The sequence below is a fragment of the Dendropsophus ebraccatus genome, chromosome 2, assembly GCF_027789765.1.
Source record: "Dendropsophus ebraccatus isolate aDenEbr1 chromosome 2, aDenEbr1.pat, whole genome shotgun sequence".
NCBI classification, from domain to species: domain Eukaryota; kingdom Metazoa; phylum Chordata; class Amphibia; order Anura; family Hylidae; genus Dendropsophus; species Dendropsophus ebraccatus.
The window spans coordinates 46,474,293-46,498,267 of NC_091455.1; the positions used below are offsets into that span (position 1 = coordinate 46,474,293).

A 23,975-nucleotide genomic window follows, 5' to 3' on the forward strand; every position below is an offset into this window, starting at 1 on the left:
ACAGTGTCAGTCATAGGGCAGTGCTGGTATATGGGTACAGTACCAGTCATAGGGCAGTGCTGGTATATGGGTACAGTACCAGTCATGAGGGCAGAATGGTATATGGGTACAGTGTCAGTCATAGGGCAGTGCTGGTATATGGGTACAGTGTCAGTCATGAGAGCAGTTCTGGTATATGGGTACAGTGTCAGTCATAGGGCAGTGCTGGTATATGGGTACAGTGTCAGTCATGAGGGCAGTGCTGGTATATGGGTACAGTGTCAGTCATAGGGCAGTGCTGGTATATGGGTACAGTACAGTCATAGGGCAGTGCTGGTATATGGGTACAGTACAGTCATGAGGGCAGAATGGTATATGGGTACAGTGTCAGTCATGAGGGCAGTTCTGGTATATGGGTACAGTACAGTCATGTGGGCAGTGCTGGTATATGGGTACAGTGTCAGTCATAGGGCAGTGCTGGTATATGGGTACAGTACAGTCATAGGGCAGTGCTGGTATATGGGTACAGTACAGTCATGAGGGCAGAATGGTATATGGGTACAGTGTCAGTCATGAGGGCAGTTCTGGTATATGGGTACAGTACAGTCATGAGGGCAGAATGGTATATGGGTACAGTGTCAGTCATGAGGGCAGTGCTGGTATATGGGTACAGTGTCAGCCATGAGGGCAGTTCTGGTATATGGGTACAGTACAGTCATGTGGGCAGTGCTGGTATATGGGTACAGTGTGGATGCCAGTCATGAGGGCAGTTATGGGTACAGTGCTGGTCTGGGGTGTGTGTCTCTCCCCCGCGGGCAGGGGGCGCCTCTCCTCCCGGTTTCGGACCGGCTGGTGAGGCTGAGGAGGCGGAGGAGTGCAGGGGGCTGAGGCGGGGTTAGCGGCAGATGATGCCGGCGGGCTCGGCTGGGGATTGGCCGGGTGTTGGCAGCTGTGAGTGGGATGCAGGGGGTGTAGATGCCGCGCCCGGAGCGGGCTGTAGGGCACAGGAGAGGGTGCATGCCGCCGCCGGGACACAGTCACTAGCTCCCGCTCTCCTCAGCTCCCCTGAATGACGGGCGGACGTTTTGACTTCGACGATGGCGGCACCTACTGCGGCGGCTGGGAGGACGGCAAGGCGCACGGGCACGGCATCTGCACGGGGCCCAAGGGGCAGGGGGAGTACGCGGGCTCCTGGTCCCACGGCTTCGAGGTAGTCGGGGTGTACACCTGGCCCAGCGGCAACACCTACCTGGGCTACTGGGCTCAGGGCAAGAGGCATGGGCTGGGAGTGGAGACCAAGGGCAGGTGGATGTACCGGGGAGAGTGGTCCCATGGCTTCAAGGGGCGCTACGGGGTCCGCCAGAGTCTCTGCACCCCGGCCAGGTACGAGGGCACCTGGAGCAACGGGCTGCAGGACGGCTACGGCATCGAGACGTACGGAGACGGAGGTAAGTGCCGCCAAGTGCCCGCCGTGCCCACAGCACTGTCTGCAAGTTACTGGGGGGCTCAGCAGGTGGGCACAGGGCTGTGCAGGGGGTATATACATGCTGTGCAGGAGGTATATACATGCTGTGCAGGGGGTATATACAGGCTGTGCAGGGGGGTATATACATGCTGTGCAGGGGGGTATATACAGGCTGTGCAGGGGGGTATATACATGCTGTGCAGGAGGTATATACATGCTGTGCAGGAGGTATATACAGGCTGTGCAGGAGGTATATACAGGCTGTGCAGGAGGTATATACAGGCTGTGCAGGGGGGTATATACATGCTGTGCAGGGTAGGGATATATACAGGCTGTGCAGGGGGGTATATACAGGCTGTGCAGGGGGGTATATACATGCTGTGCAGGGGGGTATATACATGCTGTGCAGGAGGTATATACAGGCTGTGCAGGAGGTATATACAGGCTGTGCAGGGTAGAGATATATACATGCTGTGCAGGGTAGGGATATATACATGCTGTGCAGGGTAGGGATATATACATGCTGTGCAGGGTAGGGATATATACATGCTGTGCAGGGTAGGGATATATACATGCTGTGCAGGGTAGGGGTATATACATGCTGTGCAGGGTAGGGATATATACATGCTGTGCAGGGTAGGGATATATACATGCTGTGCAGGGTAGGGATATATACATGCTGTGCAGGGTAGGGATATATACATGCTGTGCAGGGTAGGGATATATACATGCTGTGCAGGGTAGGGATATATACATGCTGTGCAGGGTAGGGATATATACATGCTGTGCAGGGTAGGGGTATATACAGGCTGTGCAGGGTAGGGGTATATACAGGCTGTTCAGGGTAGGGATATATACAGGCTGTGCCGGGTAGGGGTATATGCAGGCTGTGCCGGGTAGGGGTATATACAGGCTGTGCCGGGTAGGGCTATATACAGGCTGTGCAGGGTAGGGGTATATACAGGCTGTGCCGGGTAGGGGTATATACAGGCTGTGCCCTGTCAGGTGAGCACAGAGCTGTGCTGCGTGGTATATAAATGCTGTGCCCTTCATTGCCAAGCTGCATTCACAGCAAGTGATCATCGTACTGGAGTGTGCTATGTTGTACCAACCACCCCAATGCATTTTTTTTACTCAGTGTAACTAACTTCAGTGGGCATGGGTGGCATAGGCATGGCATAACTTGTTTATAACTATATTATAAGCACCCACAGAACAGTGCAGGGTGTCTCAGGGATGGATGTGCCCTTTATTGCCAGGTTGCATCCACCAAAACGTTTTACGGCAAAGTATTTGCCATGTTGGTGTACCAGCTCCATAAGGTATGGAACAGGATGGCATCATCTTACCCACAGGACTGAGCAGGGTGGCACATGCATGCTGTACCCTTTATTGCCAGGTTGTATTTTCAGCAGAACCAGTGAAGCGTCTTGCCGGTGTGTGCCACGTTGGTGCTGCCCCCTTATATTTTTTGCACCTAATGTAACTATGGGCATAGGTATGGCATAACTGGTTTGTAGAAGATCCACAGGACATCCCAGTGACCAGTGCCACCCAGTCTTGCATGGGTAGTTGCTATTGTTTGATCTGTTATGAAACTACGGATGCCAGCATGCCCTGAGATGGGGTGCACAGAATACAATGCAACATAAATGGAGGATGCATATAAAGGAAGGACTGAGCCTTGTCTTGTGTTTATTTATCCAATAAAAAACCTGACCATATGAACACATCCTAAAGCACCCAGCAGGCACCATGACATCTATGCCAGCGATGCCATCTGCCGTTGTTAGTTTACCTTCACATGCTGCAGGTTTTCTCATCTATGTGTGAACATGCCCTAAAGGGTGTGATCTAGGCAGCGCCACACCTGTCCTCGAGTTGCTTGTGGTATTACAACGTCTCTCCATTTTCTTCAGTGAAACAGAGCTGCAATACTGTACACAAACTGAGGGCAAGAGTGGCGCTGTTTCTTAAAGAAGTTATTACAATCCTGAATAATCTCTCAGATATGGCATGTATCGATGCGGTTATATGTACCAGGGTGGTATGGATGCGGTTATATGTACCAGGGTGGTATGGATGTGGTATATGTACCAGGGTGGTATGGATGTGGTTATATGTACCAGGGTGGTATGGATGCGGTTATATGTACCAGGGTGGTATGGATGCGGTATATGTACCAGGGTGGTATGGATGTGGTATATGTACCAGGGTGGTATGGATGCGGTTATATGTACCAGGGTGGTATGGATGTGGTTATATGTACCAGGGTGGTATGGATGCGGTTATATGTACCAGGGTGGTATGGATGTGGTTATATGTACCAGGGTGGTATGGATGTGGTTATATGTACCAGGGTGGTATGGATGCGGTATATGTACCAGGGTGGTATGGATGTGGTTATATGTACCAGGGTGGTATGGATGTGGTTATATGTACCAGGGTGGTATGGATGTGGTTATATGTACCAGGGTGGTATGGATGTGGTTATATGTACCAGGGTGGTATGGATGTGGTTATATGTACCAGGGTGGTATGGATGTGGTATATGTACCAGGGTGGTATGGATGCGGTATATGTACCAGGGTGGTATGGATGTGGTTATATGTACCAGGGTGGTATGGATGTGGTTATATGTACCAGGGTGGTATGGATGTGGTTATATGTACCAGGGTGGTATGGATGTGGTTATATGTACCAGGGTGGTATGGATGTGGTTATATGTACCAGGGTGGTATGGATGTGGTTATATGTACCAGGGTGGTATGGATGTGGTATATGTACCAGGGTGGTATGGATGCGGTATATGTACCAGGGTGGTATGGATGTGGTTATATGTACCAGGGTGGTATGGATGTGGTTATATGTACCAGGGTGGTATGGATGTGGTTATATGTACCAGGGCGGTATGGATGTGGTTATATGTACCAGGGTGGTATGGATGTGGTTATATGTACCAGGGTGGTATGGATGCGGTATATGTACCAGGGTGGTATGGATGTGGTTATATGTACCAGGGTGGTATGGATGTGGTTATATGTACCAGGGTGGTATGGATGCGGTATATGTACCAGGGTGGTATGGATGTGGTTATATGTACCAGGGTGGTATGGATGTGGTTATATGTACCAGGGTGGTATGGATGTGGTATATGTACCAGGGTGGTATGGATGTGGTTATATGTACCAGGGTGGTATGGATGCGGTATATGTACCAGGGTGGTATGGATGTGGTTATATGTACCAGGGTGGTATGGATGTGGTTATATGTACCAGGGTGGTATGGATGTGGTTATATGTACCAGGGTGGTATGGATGTGGTTATATGTACCAGGGTGGTATGGATGTGGTTATATGTACCAGGGTGGTATGGATGTGGTTATATGTACCAGGGTGGTATGGATGTGGTATATGTACCAGGGTGGTATGGATGCGGTATATGTACCAGGGTGGTATGGATGTGGTTATATGTACCAGGGTGGTATGGATGTGGTTATATGTACCAGGGTGGTATGGATGTGGTTATATGTACCAGGGCGGTACGGATGTGGTTATATGTACCAGGGTGGTATGGATGCGGTATATGTACCAGGGTGGTATGGATGTGGTTATATGTACCAGGGTGGTATGGATGTGGTTATATGTACCAGGGTGGTATGGATGCGGTATATGTACCAGGGTGGTATGGATGTGGTTATATGTACCAGGGTGGTATGGATGTGGTTATATGTACCAGGGTGGTATGGATGTGGTTATATGTACCAGGGCGGTATGGATGTGGTTATATGTACCAGTGTGGTCCAGTGCAGGCTGATCTAATATTTACTGACTTTTCTGGTTTACCGTATGCATCATGTGAACAGGGCTTTTAAAAGTGTCCATTCGCAACTCTGCAGGTCAGTGGTCTCCAACCCATGGCTATCCAGCTGTTTAAAACTACAACTCCCAGCATGCCTGGACCACCATTGGATGTGTGGGAATGCTGGGATTTGTAGTTGCAGAGCATCAGATTTTGTAGAACAGAGATTTTTAACTTGTAGCTTTCAAGCTGTTTCAGGACTACAACTCCTCGGTAGATGGAGCTGATGGCAAACGCTCGCACATCAGACGTCCAAGTAAAGCTGCCACCTGTCATGGAGTTTATTTCTTGCCTCCGTACATGCCGAACTAGAACATTGCCAGTTGTTATGGAACTACAAGTTCCAGCATGTCCACCTGTTTGCTACTGTGTGTAAAAAAAAATGATTTTTTTAGATGGTACGCCAGTCATGTTCTCCTGGGTAGAGTGTGCCCTCTCCATTGTATCGCTTGCCAGCTGGCAGGGAGGGGGTTAATTTCTAGAATAAACTTGAATTCTTTGTGGACTTTTTCGGGGGAGCAGGTGGCTAGTGATCATGTTTCTGTAGACGCGGCACAGCTGAGGGCAGCGCTTTCTGCTTATGGGAACGCTCAGCTGAAGATGTATAGTGTGTGCGGATCTGGGGGGTAGACGTCTATGGGGGGGTCGCTGGGAACAGCGTCTACGTTATGTGTATTATACCAGATATTGTGATAGACTGTATAGGGTCTGGGGTATATGAAGCCTTCATCCCTCTTCAGTTGCTCCATAGAGAATGAATAGAGCTACGGGCTGTAGTGAACCTTTAGGGTCCATTTACACAGAAAGATTATCTGCCAAAGATTTGAAGCCAAAGCCAGGAATGTGAAAAGAGGAGACATCTCAGGCTTTCCTTTATGACCTTATCCCTGTCTATAGTATGTTCCTGGCTTTGGCTTCAAATCTTTGGCAGATAATCTTTCTGTGTAAATGGAGCCTTCGGAAGATGTTAAAGGCGTATTCCCATGTATTTTCCCCATTGACCCCCTTTGACCTGTATAGTAGTTATGTAAACTGTGCAAAATAGCTTGCTATGCGGTTTTCTATATTTCTGCCCACCACAGTCAGCCATAAGGGGCAATACCCACATCTGTCAGGCATGTACAGCTTATGGTGTGGGTATTAGCTGGGAATGCCCCTTTATTACCCTGGGGTACTCTGGGAAAAAAAAAAGGATTTTTAAATCAGCTGGTGTCAGATTTGTAAATGACTTCTATATAAAAAAAAAATCTCAAGCCTTCCAGTACTTATCAGCTGCTGTATGTCCTGCAAAAAGTGCTGTATTCTTTCTAGTCTGACACAGTGCTCTCTGCTGCCACCTCTGTTTGTGTCCGGTACTGTCCAGAGCAGTAGCAAAGAAAACCTGTTTTGGACAGTTCCTGACATGGACAGAGGTGGCAGCAGAGAGCACGGTGTCAGACTACAAAGAATACACCACTTCCTGCGGGACATACAGCAGCTGATAAGTACTGGAAGGCTTGATATTTTTTAAATAGAAGTAATTTACAAATCTGTATCACTGCCTGACACCAGCTGATTTTAAAACTATTTCTTTCTATAGAGTATCCCTGTGGTCCTTATGAGAATGTTTATAATCAGTTCTGTGTAATTCTTTATCTGGTCCTGTGATATACAAATGTCTGATAGTTCTGTGCCAGAAACAAGTGTCACATTATTAGACTAATATATATATATATATAGTATCTCCAGACACAGACTTATACAGCTGTCCTTATAATTATATGAATCATAAGAACGTCAATCTGATGGGATCACTGCCAATGTAACATTGCTCAGTAGCTTGCAGCAATCCCCATCAAGTACCATGTAACAGACAATGCCAGTCAAACCTGTCCCCAGTGTGTATCACATAGCGCTCCTGCTCTTCAGTATTTGTGCACGATGAACGATATGGGTACATTCACACCTGAAGATTTTCTGCAACTGATTCTTTTGGTGCAAAATCAAACATTTTCTGAATATCTGCAGCAAATTTGCATGTGTGAACGTATTCTTATTCTGGAAGAGCAGAACCTCCAAACATATACCCTGCTGCAGAGGAACAAATAAGAGAAAATCCCCTGTGAACTTTTGGTGACTTCTTTGTAGGGATGGTCTGAACCCGCCGAGGTTTGGGTTCGGACGAACCTGAACTCTCGGCAATGATTCCCGCTCTCTGCCCGCTCCGTGCAGCAGGCGGATACAACCGGAGGACCGCCTGGAAAACTGGGATACAGCCATAGTCATAGGCTGTATGCAGGGCCGTATTTGACACTAGGCACCCGTGGTCCGGTGCCTAGGGCGGCGCCCTGCGGGGGGGCGGCCCCCACAGGGAACCCCTTTTTTTATTATTAAAAAAAAAAAAAAACTCCGTAGGCACCGGCCTACAGGTGCCTAGTCCGCGCCGGGAGGGGGGGGGGGGGGGGTGACGGAGCGGCCGGGAGAAGGATGGGCAGGCAGGCTGGTTCCCTCCCCCCATGCAGCGCCGGGGTCCGGGGCAGGTGTTGAGCTTCCGGCACACACAGTGATGTGACGTCATCGCCGAACAGGAGAGAAGATCCGGGACCGCGGGGCTGCAGCTGGGAGCTTCCGGCCTCTGTCACACTGTGTGTGCCGGAAGCTCAACACCTGCCCTGCACCCCGGACCTCGGACCCCGGCGCTGCATGGGGGGAGGGAACCAGCCTGCCTGCCCATCCTTCTCCCCTCTGCCCGCCCCCGGCCCCCCTGCATCCTCAGCCTCTCCCCTGCCCCCCCAGCCTCAGCCTCTCCCCTGCCCCCCCAGCCTCAGCCTCTCCTCTGCCCCCCAGCCTCTCCCCTGCGCCTCTCCCCTGCCCCCCAGCCTCTCCCCTGCCCCCCAGCCTCAGCCTCTCCCCCTACCCCCAGCCTCAGCCTCTCCCCTGCCCCCCAGCCTCTCCCCTGCCCCCCAGCCTCTCCCCTGCCCCCCAGCCTCTCCCCTGCCCCCCAGCCTCAGCCTCTCCCCTGCCCCCCAGCCTCAGCCTCTCCCCTGCCCCCCAGCCTCAGCCTCTCCCCTGCCCCCCAGCCTCAGCCTCTCCCCTGCCCCCCAGCCTCAGCCTCTCCCCTGCCCCCCAGCCTCAGCCTCTCCCCTGCCCCCCAGCCTCAGCCTCTCCCCTGCCCCCCAGCCTTAGCCTCTCCCCTGCCCTCCAGCCTCAGCCTCTCCCCTGCCCAAGCCTCTCCCCTGCCTCAGCCTCTCCCCTGCCCCCCAGCCTCAGCCTCTCCCCTGCCCCCCAGCCTCAGCCTCTCCCCTGCCCCCCAGCCTCTCCCCTGCCCCAGCCTCTACCCTGCCCCCCAGCCTCAGCCTCTCCCCCTACCCCCAGCCTCAGCCTCTCCCCTGCCCCCCAGCCTCAGCCTCTCCCCCTACCCCCAGCCTCAGCCTCTCCCCTGCCCCCCAGCCTCAGCCTCTCCCCCTACCCCCAGCCTCAGCCTCTCCCCCAACCCCCAGCCTCAGCCTCTCCCCCTACCCCCAGCCTCAACCTCTCCCCTGCCCCCCAGCCTCAACCTCTCCCCTGCCCCCCAGCCTCTCCCCCTACCCCCAGCCTCAGCCTCTCCCCTGCCCCCCAGCCTCAGCCTCTCCCCCAGCCTCAGCCTCTCCCCCTACCCCCAGCCTCAGCCTCTCCCCCAACCCCCAGCCTCAGCCTCTCCCCCTACCCCCAGCCTCAGCCTCTCCCCTCCCCCCAGCCTCTCCCCTGTCCCCCCTGCCTCTCCCCTGCCCCCCCAGCCTCTCTCCCTAACCCTCAGCCTCTCCCCTGCCCCACAGCCTCTCCCCTGCCCCACAGCCTCTCCCCCTAACCCTCAGCCTCTCCCCTGCCCCCCAGCGTCTCCCCTGACCCCAGCCTCTCCCCCCTGCATTCTCAGCCTCTCCCCTGCCCCCCCAGCCTCTCCCCCCTGCATTCTCAGCCTCTCCCCTGCCCCCCCAGCCTCTCCCCCCTGCATTCTCAGCCTCTCCCCTGCCCCCCCAGCCTCTCCCCCCTGCATTCTCAGCCTCTCCCCTGCCCCCCCAGCCTCTCCCCCCTGCATTCTCAGCCTCTCCCCTGCCCCCCAGCCTCTCCCCCCTGCCCCCCAGCCTCTCCCCTGCCCCCCTGCCTCTCCCCTGCCCCCCCTGCCTCTCCCCTGCCCCCCAGCCTCTCCCCTGATCCCTCAGCCTCTCCCCCTACCCCCCAGCCTCTCCTCCCTGCATTCTCAGCCTCTCCCCTGCCCCCCCAGCCTCTCCCCTGCCCCCAGCCTCTCCCCTGCCCCCCCAGCCTCTCACCTGCCTCTCCCCCTAACCCTCAGCCTCTCCCCTGCCCCCCAGCGTCTCCCCTGGCCCCAGCCTCTCCCCTGCCCCCTCAGCCTCTCCACCTAACCCTCAGCCTCTCCCCCTGCCCCCCAGCCTCTCCCGCGGTCCCCAGCCTCTCCCCTGACCCCCCCCCCCCCAGCCTGTATACAGGGAAGGGGGATATACAAGGAGGGGATGGATAAAGGGAAGGGGGATATACAAGGAGGGGATGGATGCAGGGAAGGGGGATATACAAGGAGGGGATAGATGCAGGGAAGGGGGATATACAAGGAGGGGATGGATGCAGGGAAGGGGGATATACAAGGAGGGGATGGATGCAGGGAGGGGTGATATACAAGGAGGGGATGGATGCAGGGAAGGAGGGGATGGATACAGGGAAAGGGGATATACAAGGAGGGGATGGATGCAGGGAAGGCGGGTATACAAGGAGGAGGTGGATGCAGGGAAGGGGGGTATACAAGGAGGGGATGGAAGCAGGGAAAGGGGATATACAAGGAGAGGATGGATACAGGGAAGGGGGATATACAAGGAGGGGATGGATGCAGGGAAGGAGGATATACAAGGAGGGGATGGATACAGGGAAGGGGGATATACAAGGAGGGGATGGATACAGGGAAGGGGGATATACAAGGAGGGGATGGATACAGGGAAGGGGGATATACAAGGAGGGGATGGATGCAGGGAAGGGGGATATACAAGGAGGGGATGGATGCAGGGAGGGGTGATATACAAGGAGGGGATGGATGCAGGGACGGGGGATATACAAGGATGGTGTGGATGAAGGGAAGGAGGATATACAAGGAGGGGATGGATGCAGGGAAGGGGAAGATACAAGGAGGGGATGGATGCAGGGAAGGGGGATATACAAGGAGGGGATGGATGCAGGGAAGGGGGATATACAAGGAGGGGATGGATGAAGGGAAGGGGGATATACAAGGAGGGGATGGATGAAGGGAAGGAAGGGGGATATACAAGGAGGGGGTGGATGAAGGGAAGGAGGATATACAAGGAGGGGATGGATGCAGGGAAGGAGGATATACAAGGAGGGGATGGATGCAGGGAAGGGGGATATACAAGGAGGGGATGGATACAGGGAAGGGGGATATACAAGGAGGGGATGGATACAGGGAAGGGGGATATACAAGGAGCAGATGGATACAGGGAAGGGGGATATACAAGGAAGGGATGGATGCAGGGAAGGGGGATATACAAGGAGGGGATGGATACAGGGAAGGGGGATATACAAGGAGGGGATGGATACAGGGAAGGGGGATATACAAGGAGGGGGTGGATGAAGGGAAAGAGGATATAAAAGGAGGGGATGGATGCAGGGAAGGGGGATATACAAGGAGGGGATGGATGAAGGGAAGGAGGATATACAAGGAGGGGATGGATGCAGGGAAGGGGGATATACAAGGAGGGGATGGATACAGGGAAGGGGGATATACAAGGAGGGGATGGATACAGGGAAGGGGGATATACAAGGAGGGGATGAATGCAGGGAAGGGGGATATACAAGGATGGTGTGGATGAAGGGAAGGAGGATATACAAGGAGGGGATGGATGAAGGGAAGGAGGATATACAAGGATGGTGTGGATACAGGGAAGGGGGATATACAAGGAGGGGATGGATACAGGGAAGGGGGATATACAAGGATGGTGTGGATACAGGGAAGGGGGATATACAAGGAGGGGATGGATGATGTATAGATTCTACACATATGCATTTGTTCTAAAAACTTGTCTAAGCCTCTGTTTTGAAGCCCTGCATTGGACTCACTGGTGGAGATTTATCAAACATGGAGTAAAGTGAAACTGGCCCAGTTGCCCCTAGCAACCAATCAGATTCCACTTTTCATTCCTCACAGACTCTTTGGAAAATGAAAGGTGGATTCTGATTGGTTGCTAGGGGTAACTGAGCCAGTTTCACTTCACACCATGTTTGATAAATCTCCCCCACAGTTCTCATGGTAAAGAAGGCTTGTCTCCTACGGAGATTTAACCTTTTTTTCTCCAGGCGGAGGCAGTGCCCTCTTGTCCTTTGAGGGGGTTTTACCTGGAACATCTTTTCCTCATATTTCTTGTAGGGGCCATTTATATATTTAAATAAATTAATCATATCTTCCCTTAAACGTCTCTTCTCGAGACTAAACAAATTTAAAGGGGCTATCCAGCGCTACAAAAACATGGCCACTTTCTTCCACAGACAGCCCCGCTCTTGTCTCCAGCTTGGCCGGGGTTTTGCTGCTCAGTTCCATTGAAGTGAATAAAGTTTAATTGCAAACCGCACCTGAACTGGAGACAAGAGTCGTGTTGTCTCTGAAAGAAAGTGGTCATGTTTTTGTAGCACTGGATAACCCCTTTAACTCCTCAATATCTCTCCTCATAACTAAGATGCTCCATTCCCCTTATTAGTTTAGTTGCCACCTTTGTCCATCTCTATGACATCCTTTCTATGAATCTGAGCAGCATACTCCAGATGAGGCCGCACCACAGCTTTATAAAGCGGTAATATTTGATCCCTGTCCCAAGAGTCCAGGCCTGGTATATACATGACAATATCCTGCTGGCCTTAGAAGCAGCTGACTGACATTGTGTGCTGTTCTGTAGTCTATTATCTACAAGTACACCCAGATCCTTCTCTTCCAGCAACCCCCCCAGTGTAACTCCCCCCAGGACATATGATGCATGCGGGTTATTAGTTCCTTTACATTTATTAAGTTAAACAGAAGGGGGCCCAGTACTGACCCTTGGGGTACACCGCTTATAACTGGGGACCATTCAGAGTAGGAATCATATGTATTTGCATGTTGCAATAGTTCCAATAGTTCTGCTATCAATAAGGCATCAATACGACTGAGAAGTTTCTCTTAGCAGAAGTTATAACCAGTCACTAGTACATTCCTATACAGAGTGAGAACTTGCTTAAGTATAGTAAGAGATTGATTGGTAAAAATATAATCTATGTGATATTAGGGCATGTAAACATTATAGAGATGCCTCCTTACTTGAGTCACCCTAGTATGAAAAAGTTCAAGGATAACAATGACGGAGCTGGACCATCTGTGTATTACATAGTTTGCCATTTCCTATGTCATATGGATGAACAAAGTTTCCCCCGGTGAACAGCTGTTCTCTGAGGCTTCAGGAGCCAGATAGGCAGCTGTCAGCTGATCGTGAGGCTGCTATCTTTAGAGAAGAAGGGGTTAAGTGCTAATAATAGCAAAGTATGTTGGTACTTGATGGTTATCCATAAATATTTACATTAAGCAACAGATGTAGTTCTTGAAGTTGAAATTTTTTAGTTTTTACTTGATACCATTGTGGAGTTTATTTAACCCCTCCTCCACACTCCGACCACGACTACAACTTCCTAAATGTCTCATATGTAATGACTAGTAATAACGCCTTTACTGTAATAAAATGGTAATTTCAGGTTGATAACCTCAGGTAATTTCAGGTAAATAACCATACCTATTTAAAAAAAAATGAACTTTACATTTCTGTAGACACCGCAGTAGTGAGCGTTACATCCGTATGGTCATGTAACATAATGCAGGATGTACAGTATCCCAGCTCAGCGCATTCTATTCTTGCGCACACAGATATAATGGGGACAAGTCATGTGATTACATAGACATGGCATAAAAAAAGACAATTCATTTTTTTACAGTGCCAAGCTTACAACGAATACGGCAACTGGACAGACTATATCTATCTATATATATATATATATATATATATGTATATATATTCTTTGATGGGTTGTATTAAGTATTAAAAAAAACCCATTTTTTATTTACTTTGGACTCCAGAAATGTTAAGAAAAAATGCTGTCTGGTCCACGTCAGGTCCGCCATAAATACCAGGCAGGACATATACGTTATTGTGGAACACTCTGTTAAAATAAGTAAACTCCCTGGTTTTCCTCCTTGTTTCACCCATACAGCTGGCTAAAGTGATGACAAGGCCTTCATGATGCTTCTATCACTGGCCATGTTGTTTCATGTGGCAGCATCACTTCTAATGATGAGGAATATGGCTGGTACATTCGCTATAAAGCAATTGTCATGTTGTAGTGTGTGTGTAACTTCTGGTGGGCCTGCTTCTGATACTCAACAGAACAATCAGCAGAAATCACTCTGGAATCAGCAGAAATCTGAGGCATACTTGGATTTTTGATAGGGATTTCACTTTCATGCCGCTTTGAGCATCCAGGTGAAAATGTGAGTAAATCCCCTTTAAGATATTGGGATGCTTTTTTTTGGAATGGAATTAATGCGACAATTTTTGTCATGTTAATGGGACCTTAAAGCGACTCTGTAACCACAATCTGACCCCCCCAAACCACTTGTACCTTCGGATAGCTGCTTTTAATCCAAGATCTGTCCTGCGGTCCGTTCAGCAGATGATGCAGTTATTGTCATAAAAAAATTACTTTTAAAATTGCAGACCCGTGCCCTACAGGCGTATCTGTGCCCTAACTTTTTACCACCCCCTCCGTCCCCCTCTTCATTATTCGGAATGCCACTGGAACATTTACTCCTGTTTGAACATTGCACATGTGTCTTAAAGGGGTACTCCAGCGAAAAACTTTTCCTCAGTAATTGAAACACTTTACAAAGTTATATAACTTTGTAATATGCTTCAATCACCTATCTGCCCCCTTCCCTATCTTTTCCCCCCTCAACCCCCCACCAGGAAGTAAAGTAAAATCATTCTTACCTAATGACTGTTGACCCCATGCTTTTCTGTGGCAGCCATTTTGTGATAATGACATCCTCAAGAGGGAGGCAGGTCTAAGCCAGATGACTCAGTTTGCTCTGGCTCTGATTGGCTGAACAAGATGTAAGCATTTAACAGTTTTACAGAGTCAGTTAGACTTCACAGGAGACAAAGTGCATAATGGGAAAGCCTAAACCAGGAAGTAGAGAAAAAATAAAGACACCAACTGGAGGTTCAGGGACCTGCAAACAGCAGGAAATTCAAATTGAGACAGATGACAACTATGATTGAGTTTTGTTTTTTTATTACCGCCGGAGTACCCCTTTAATGATCCAGCCCATGTGCTGTGGTAACACAGGTGGTGAATAGGAAGCAATCTGCCTGGAGCATTCCTAATGATGAGGAGGGGGGGGGGGGAACGGAGGGGGTGGTGCAAAGTTAGGGCACAGATACGCCCGTAGAGCACGGGTTTGCAATTTTAAAAGTAATTTTTTAGGACAATAATTGCATTACCTGCCAAACGGACCGCAGGACAGATCTTGGATTAAAAGCAGCTATCCGAAGGTTCAAGTGGTTTGGGGGGTCAGATTCTGAGTACATAGTCGCTTTAAAGGGGAACTATCGACAGGTTAGAAGATTCTAACTGGCTGATATATCCTTATTGCACAGGAGGCTCAGAAAAAAGTATGTCTCTTACCTTTTGCCTCAGTGCTGTTCCCATGCACTTGGTTCGGCAAGACCATTAGTAGCACTGCCCAGCCCCCATAGCGGCGATCCAGCGCCATTGATAATCAATAAAAGGGGAAGGCTGGCTGGGGGCGGATCGGCGCTATGGGAGCAGGGCAGTGCTCCTGACTATAGCCAAGTGCTCCTTACCATCCCATCTGACCATGGTCGCAAATTAATGACATTGGCTAGAATCACACAACGTCTTTTTTCGGACGTACCTCATTTTGAGGCCAAATAATGTCCATGATAACAGATGTTATTTGACCTCAAAATGACAGCCGTACAAAAAGATGACCGTCAAACGGCTAAAAAAAAGACCTAATAATGAACATTAATTTAAAAAAATGTTATGGAAAAAAAATATCAAAGGTGAACACCTCAGAGTATTTGTTAGCTGCGAATCCATAACTTTTACTGTGCACTCATTTGTCTCCTCTGATGTGTGTAACAACACATAGCGGCGGTAAGGGAGTGGGTGTGTAAATAGACGCAATGTGACTGTAAAGCGGCGGGCCCTAAGATCTCAGTTCTGGGACAGAGTCTCAGCAAGACATAATAAACTTTTATGAATTCAATGAGCCGTGCAGGAGCTGAAATACAACGTAAGCTAATGGTAGAATGGTGGATAATGAACTGCGAGCCAAGATGACATCAAGAATTAGCACTATATATAAACGAAACACCTGCCGTACAGGCTGGGGGGCCAGGGCATTTGTCTCCTGCCACTCATGCCTGAAACCTGTTATTCATCGAACATATTTGCGATGAGCGCACACTCCAGTTCTTGGATAAGATTGATGTGTGTGGGCAGATTGCTGCATCGCTATCCGTGTGATCATGGAGAAAGGTTTCTATGGGGATAGCTCTCTCCTCATTTGGTAAAAATCCAAACATACGAAGAGTCTTCAAGTGTCATTTGTAAATGTAGAATTTTAGAATTAACCGGCATCTGTTGTATAATGAAGGCAAAGAATCTGTCCATCCCCAAATCTGCTCCTAATACACCAGAAAAGTGCACTTATAACTATCCTGCATATATATATGGAGTAGTATATTCTGTGGTGAGAAGAAAACCTCATGGGAGATGTCTGATCACCCCAAAAATCCAGTCACAGACTTTTCTAACCATAAATAGATGAAAATAGGGCCTGGTTTTATGGCCATAAATTAAATGTGTACATGTGTGTGTTTCCGAGAACAAACATTTCTTTTCCTATGGGATTCAATAGAAAAAAGTGTTTTTCAAATGAGAAACAAACAAAAAAAAAAAAAAAAAACAACTGTGTGGGAACAAGGCCTGAAGCTTTATTACCACTTTGCAGTAATGTTGTATTTTTATTAACACAATAAAAATGTCTGTATGCAGGCAAAAATTGTAAAAAATTAGCCAAAAGGGAATTCCCCCTTCCATAACATGGACATGCACTGCCTAATTCTTCATGTTCCTCATTCTCATTCAGCTGTATTTGAAAGAGTTCTCTGGTGGGAACTCCCCAAGCCCCCCCCCCCCCCCCCCTTGAGCCCCTTTTACTTACCCCTTCTCTCCAAGTCCCGCTCCTGGAACCGGTCCCACCACTGAGATATCAGCGTCGGAAGCCGTGTGCGCTGCTGAGATGAGTCCGCGCCCATAGAGAATGACTGGATCCGTCATTCTCTATGGGCGTCAGACTCATCTCAGCAGTGCGCACGCCGGGCTTCCGACGCTGATATCTCGGTAGCGGGACTTGGAGAGAAGGGGTAAGTATAAGGGGCTCCATGGGGGGGTCGGGCGACCTTCACCCCAGCACAGGGGTTGACAGGTCTCCTTTAAATTAACTGGTTTCTTGAAGTTATATAGATTTGTAATTTACTTCTATTTAAAAATCTCAAGTATTCCATTGCTTTTCAGTTGCTGTATGTCCTGCAGGAAGTGGTATATTCTTTCCAGCCTAACACAGTGCTCTCTGCTGCCACCTCTGTCCATGACAGGAACTGTCCAGAGCAGTAGCAAATCCCCATAAAAAACTTCTACTGCTCTGGACAGTTCCTGTCATGGACAGAGGCGGCAGCAGAGAGCACTGTGTCAGACTGGAAAGAATACAAGACATACATCAGCTAATAAGTATTGGAATACTTGTTATTTTTTAAATAAAAGTAAATTGCAAATCTATATAACTTTCTGACACCAGTTGATTTGAAAGAAATAAAATTTCACCAGAGTTTCCCTTTTCCAAAAGAGCCATTGGGTATAAAACTAATTGTCAAGAAGGCGAAGCCCAGCTGCTCAGCCTGGTAAGCCTCCTCACCTGCCCTCACCTCCAAGAGTGATTTATAGGGCCCTGTAGGTCAGTCAAGGAGGGGTTACATGACTATCCATGTGGAAGGAAAAGCTTTGAAGGATCTGCAGTGCTCCACACAACACCATTCCTGCCACATTGAGGGCTATGGGCAGGGGCGTAACTACCACTATAGCAGCCATAGCGGCTGCTATGGGGCCCGCCGCATCAGGGGGCCCCATGGCCTGCTCCTGCAATACACTGGGCCCCCTGAGCCATCATCATTTGCAGCACCGGGGGGGAGGGGGGGGCCCAATCAAAAGTTTGCTATGGGGCCCAGCCATTTCTAGTTACGCCCCTGGCTATGAGCATCTCTGGGGTGTAGAGGTTATGCCCACTTTTCCTTTCTTGAAGAGCAGGATATAAGCAGATCCATATAATAGGAGATATATATATATAATATATATATATAATTTTTTCTTGAGCCCAGCCCAGGTACAGGAGGGAGAGGTTATTACACACCATGATGGACGTGTCTGGTTCAGGACCTGGATCAATATGAATGATGAGTGTGCAGTTTTTTACCCTCACAAACGGCTCTTTTTAACCCTATGAGGGTAAATATGGCTTTTGTTGAAATGTTGCCTGCGGGATGGAATGGCAGCCTGCACCAGAGAAGCCCATATTGTAACATCACCATGCTGGTATTTGCATAGTAAAGTGACACTGAATTACCCTGTAAAATGTTTCCTCTCTTACCTGGTACCTGCATGTGGTCTGTAACGTGTGTTTTAAATTCCCAGCATTTTACAACCAGACAATTCTTTCCCCTTAAATACTTACATGAATCCATCATCGTCTAATGCTGCGTTTACACGGAATGATTATCGTGCGAATTCGCACGATAACGATCGAATTCGAACGATAATCATACGTGTAAACGCTGCGAACGATCAAACAACGAACGAGAAATTGTTCATTTTGATCTTACAACATGTTCTAAAATCGTCCATCGTTCGCAAAAAATTCGCAGATCGTTCAGTGTAAACAGTCGTGTGAGATAGACTTAAGCGATCACAAAACGAATTTCCGTACGATATATCGTACCCTCTAAACGCTGACCGTTATGAAAAAAAATCGTTACTCCGACATCGTTAATCGTACCAATCGGGCCAATTATCGTTTTGTGTAAGCGCAGCATTAGTTGAGATCATTATAAGACAATGGATCTTCTTTTGAGCAAGTCGTCTCCTCTCAGTCCAGATCTTATTGCCTTTACCTGCGGGTGGGAGCGATCTACTATGGAAACCTGGAAATTTTTTGTTTCACTGATATCCTGTAAACGAACCCGGCGTGCGTTCCACTCGGAATTGCCTGGTGAACGGGCCCTAAGCCCTACTGCAAAAATAAACCCTAGTTACAGTTAGCTGACCAGATCCCTGACACTGGGTGTGAAGCATCATATGTGGGAGGGTATGTGGGCCAACTACAGAGGGGGAAGGGAGTAATATAGTATAGGGAGTACCTGCAGAGGGGGGATGTATACAGTTTGGGGAGCCTTACTGCAGAAGGGGGATTTATACAGCATGGAGGAAAACTACATAAGTTGGAGGGAGGTATACATTATTAGGGAGCTTACTGCAGAGGGCAGATGTATACAGTATGGGGGCTTACTGTAAAGGGGATGTATACAGTATGGGGGAGTTTACAGCCGAACGGGGATCTATACAGTATGGGGGTGAGCTTACTGTAAAGGGGATGTATACAGTACAGGGGAAGAACTACAGAAGGGGGAGAGAGGTATACAGTATGAGGGTGCTTACTGTAAATAGGTGATAAATACAGTATGGGGAACCTTACTGCAGAGGGGGGATCTATACAGTATGTATGGGGGGCTTAATGTAAAGGGGATCTATACAGTAGGGGGGAGCTTATGGCAGAGGGGGATCTATAGAATATGGGGGTGGGCTTACTGTAAAGGGGGATGTATACAGTATGGGGGAAGAACTACAGAGGAGGGAGGTATACAGTATGGAGGCCTAACTACAGGGGAACAGTTTAGGAGCCTAACAGCAGTGGGACATACAGTGCGGTGGCTGATCACTGTATAGAGTGGGCAAACTTTTCATTGAGGTCAAGGTTTTTCTTATTGGCCCAGATTTTACTTATATCACACCGGTTTTTACAGTGAACCTACTTTAGAGTTTTGGGGTTCCTCGTTCCATTACACTTATTATCGGCTTGCCGCTCAATGTATAGGACTGTTTTTATTTTCCTCAGCATCAGTGCACCATTTCACAACAAATTGCAGAGAATTGATACATTACTTGTCCGGATATTTTAGCACTTGTGGAAACACATGTAAAGCTCTTCAGAGGGGTCAGAACCTCAACAAAGGAAGTTTAGCTTATACGTGATAAGACAAGAGGGTTAAGATGGATTGCTAGATAAACAGGAAAATGACATAAGGATAGACCTGCTCTCCAGGATGTAAGGGGCTGCTGCACGGGTGAAGGGAAGTGCCGGCTTTTCTATAGAGGATTCGGAGATCTTAAAAGAATGCGCAGTCATTTGTTTTTTTGGAAAATTTATTCAAATGCTATTTAGCTGTAGATTCAATAAGCAGAAGAGCTTCCTGTCTGTAATAGCATTATCTTATGTCATTGACTATTGGAGGAAAAATATTAACCCCTGAAATGGGAAGAACAGTAGTAAAGGAGAATTACATCCAAGTTGGCTTTTGAGCCAGATCCTAAATCTGCAGTAGGATCCTGTATGTACGATATATACGATATATAATATTGGTGTCAAAGCAGAAGGGCATCAGGTCCTGTGTGCAACCTTTAGGGCCCGTTCGCACTACAGAATTGGTTTCGATTCCCCCCGTATGGACTTGGCTCTGAATCCTGCCTTCTATCTTTTTGAATTGGAGGTCTCACACACTTCCGCACCTCTTCCCTCAAAGAATTGAAATGTCAATGTCAAGCCCTCCCATTCAAAAAGATAGAAGGCAGGATTCTTATTCGTAGTGTGAACAGCTCTTATACCAGGGATGTGGAACCTTTGACCCTCCAGCTGTTGTGAAACTACAATCCCAGCTAAATCTTTTGCTGTCCAGGCATAATGGTAATTGTAGTTTTGCAACGGCTGGAGGGCCAAAGTTTCCACATCCCTGCCTCATACTATAGAAGCGCCAGTGAACTTGGCATCTGGACTTTGCCCACCCTTGCGTAAATCTTGTGCTGGCAATAGATTAAGGGCCCTTTTACACAGAAAGATTATCTGACAGATTATCTGCCAAAGATTTGAAGCCAAAACCAGAAACAGACTATAAACAGAGATCAGGTCATAAAGGAAAGCCTGAGATTTCTCCTCTTTTCAAATCCATTCCTGGCTTTGGCTTCAAATCTTTGGCACATAATCTGTCAGATAATCTTTCTGTGTAAAAGGGCCCTAAAGCCATCTGTTTCTGCTGGTTTCCACCAGATTGGTGCAACATCTATTGTGTATGAGAAGACTACTAAAGTTTATTCTTGTTTGGTTAATCAGATGAATTTGCATTATTATTCAGTGATACTTAGCATTTTTATGTCGCTTTTATATTACAACTTTTTATTTTTTGTGCAGGTACATACCAGGGACAATGGATGGGAGGAATGAGGCACGGATATGGCGTTCGGCAGAGTGTTCCCTATGGCATGGCTACAGTAATCCGGTCACCACTGAGAACCTCTCTTTCTTCACTACGGAGTGAACAGAGCAATGGCACCGTACTACATGACATAGGAGCAGACAGCCCAGCCGGGACACGTGGAGGTTTTGTGTTGAATTTTCACAGTGACTCTGAGCTTATGACTGGCAAGAAGAAAGGTTTGTTCAGGAGAGGGTCACTTCTGGGTAGCATTAAGCTTAAAAAATCTGAGTCCAAGATCTCTATATCTAGCAAGCGCAGCTCTGTGAGAAGCGACGCAGCTATGAGTAGAATAAGCTCGAGCGATGCCAACTCTACCATTAGCTTTGGGGATCTTGACTCCGATTACTGTCCTGTAGAAGATCATGTCGATGCCACCACCACAGAAACCTACATGGGAGAATGGAAGAACGATAAACGCACCGGGTTTGGAGTAAGTGAGCGCTCAAACGGGATGAAATACGAGGGAGAATGGCTGAACAATAGAAGGCACGGATATGGATGTACCATATTTCCGGATGGCACAAAAGAAGAAGGGAAGTACAAAAACAATGTTTTAGTCCGTGGAATAAGAAAGCAACTTATACCCATAAAGAACACCAAAACGAAGGAGAAAGTAGACCGTGCGGTGGAGGGAGCACAGAGAGCCGCAGCTGTAGCCAGGACTAAGGTGGAGATAGCCGCTTCCAGGTAGGTCGCTGGAGAAGGTATCCAGACTTCCTAAGTAAATAGCCTGGCTTCTTCTTACTGGAAGCTTTCTTCCTATCTACTAGAACATCCTTAGCAATGTCATCATATGACTTCATAGACTGTAATGACTGTAATCAAACAAATCTGTATCGGGTTTGCAGTGGGTCTCAGGAGTGATTGGTAATTTTTGCAATGTCTGCTGACATATTGAAAGTTACTACAAATGACCATAAAAGTCAAGGGGCACATTGTGATCTACATTGGAGTAGCTATTTTGCACACCAACAATGCATGTTCTTAGCAAGATGTGGATGGAGCCTTTTGTAGCTTGCATTATTATAGTGGAAAAATGTTCTGTAAATTGGTAATCCCATATCATCAAGTTTTCCTTTATTTATAGGATAGGGGATGACATGCTGATTGATAGGGATCTGACCACTAGAACCGCACCAATCTGCCGAACAAAGATGAAATGTCCCTAGGAACAAATAGAACGCACCTTGCATGTGCAGCCTGTGCTTCATTTGTGATCTACGGGTGTGTGCTCCATTTGTGGTCTTCGGAGGGTGTGCTCTCTTCATTGTCTATTGTGTGTGTGTGTGTGTGGGGGGGGGTGCTCCATTCATTATCGCAGGGTGGGGGATGGGCGAGGTTCTAGTCCTCGTGGTCTATGAGTGTGGGCTCCATTCATTGCCTGTGGGGGGGGGGGGGGGTGGTTTGCTTCATTCATTCCTATTGATCAATGGGAATCCCAGTGGTTGGACTTCTACTGCGGATAGGGGATAGTATATTGAGTTGGGAATACCAGTTTATATACTATACCACCAGTATGTATGTTGGGGAACCTTGATCCATAACCAACACTATGGCATTATCAAGCCAGCTTTATGAAGATTCCTCCGCATAAATTTGTCCACTTCAGAAATAATTATAAAATGCATTTATAATGTATAACATCGAATATGCCAATTGCCTTTGAAGATACATGGGGGGTGGTGCCTCTGTGTAGATAGAAGTCATGCATGCAAGCTTGAGTGATATCCCCCGGCCACTCTATGTAACTACTAGCCTCCTCCAATACTCACAGATGCACTGTCACCTTTTACATGCTTGACATGCTCAATGCATCAGGGTTTATGCTGCTCTATCCCGGAGCCGGGCTTGAGGGGGGCTCCACCATGCATATCCTGGGAGAAGAAGAAAGCAATATGTATATGTGAGTATGTAAGAAGGCCGATAGTCACATAGAGGACAAAGAGAGACGGGGGTGTCAATCAAGCCTCAAAAGGAAGTTCTGGAGACTGGAGCACATGAGTATCCAGTGGCACCACCCCCATGACTATCCAGCCATAACTAGTGTACAGCTCTCAGTACATTATGGGGGAGATTTATAAAAGGGTATAAATATACACCTGGCGCAAACTGCCCACAGCAACCAATCACAGCTCAGCTTTTATTCTACCAGAGCTGAAAGCTGAGCTGTGATTGGCTGCTGTGGGCAGTTTGCACCAGGTGTATATTTACACCCTTTCATAAATCTACCCCTATAAGTTTAATTTATAGATAATTTATACAGGGAGATTTTTATATAGCTATTCCGCAGTGGAGGACCTTAAAGTGACACTGTTTTTGCATTATGACTTCTCTACATAGGTGTAAAGGGTAAATTTAGCAGTTTTCATACCTTATTTATATCATACATCATGGTGCTTGTTCCAGTAAAAGTGATCTTTTATCTGCGGATTGTGCTATCTGGGCGGGGCTTCACGCCCAAAGCGCCACGTAGCCCTGCCCACAACAGCATCGTTGACCCGCGCACCCATGACATCATCGGGGCATAGGCCCCACCCCTTGATGGCCATTGGAACCGACCAGCCTTAAAGTCTAGGCCCCAACCCCCCTAGGTTGGCCCATACAAATGGCCGCTGAGGCGGTGTGGTCTATGTGGTAGTCTCATATAGTAGCCAGCCCTGCCCCATGGTCTCATATAGTAGCCAGCCCTCCCATGGTCTCATATAGTAGCCAGCCCTCCCCTGTAGTTTCATATAGTAGCCAGCCCTCCCCTGTAGTTTCATATAGTAGCCAGCCCTCCCCTGTAGCCTTATATAGTAGCCAGCCCTCCTCTGTAGCCTTATATAGTAGCCAGCCCTCAACTATAGTCTCTTATATAGTAGCCATCCCTCCCCTGTAGGCTCATATAATAGCTATCCCTCCCCAGTAGTCACCCACCCTAGCCCTGGATACAGCCCCCCATACGCAGGACGTGT

The 23,975-nt window shown here is 48.4% G+C and overlaps 1 protein-coding gene across 1 annotated transcript in view; it reads left to right on the forward strand.

Moving 5' to 3' along the window:
* The first annotated feature begins 886 nt into the window (after nt 1-886).
* Nucleotides 887-23,975, forward strand: part of JPH1 (junctophilin 1) — a 101,666-nt gene continuing 78,577 nt past the window's right edge. The window contains exons 1-2 of the mRNA XM_069957462.1: nt 887-1,427; nt 20,955-21,708. Of these exons, the coding sequence (XP_069813563.1) occupies nt 1,049-1,427; nt 20,955-21,708 (1,133 nt within the window). The 5' untranslated portion in view covers nt 887-1,048. The remainder of the gene's footprint in view (nt 1,428-20,954; nt 21,709-23,975) is intronic.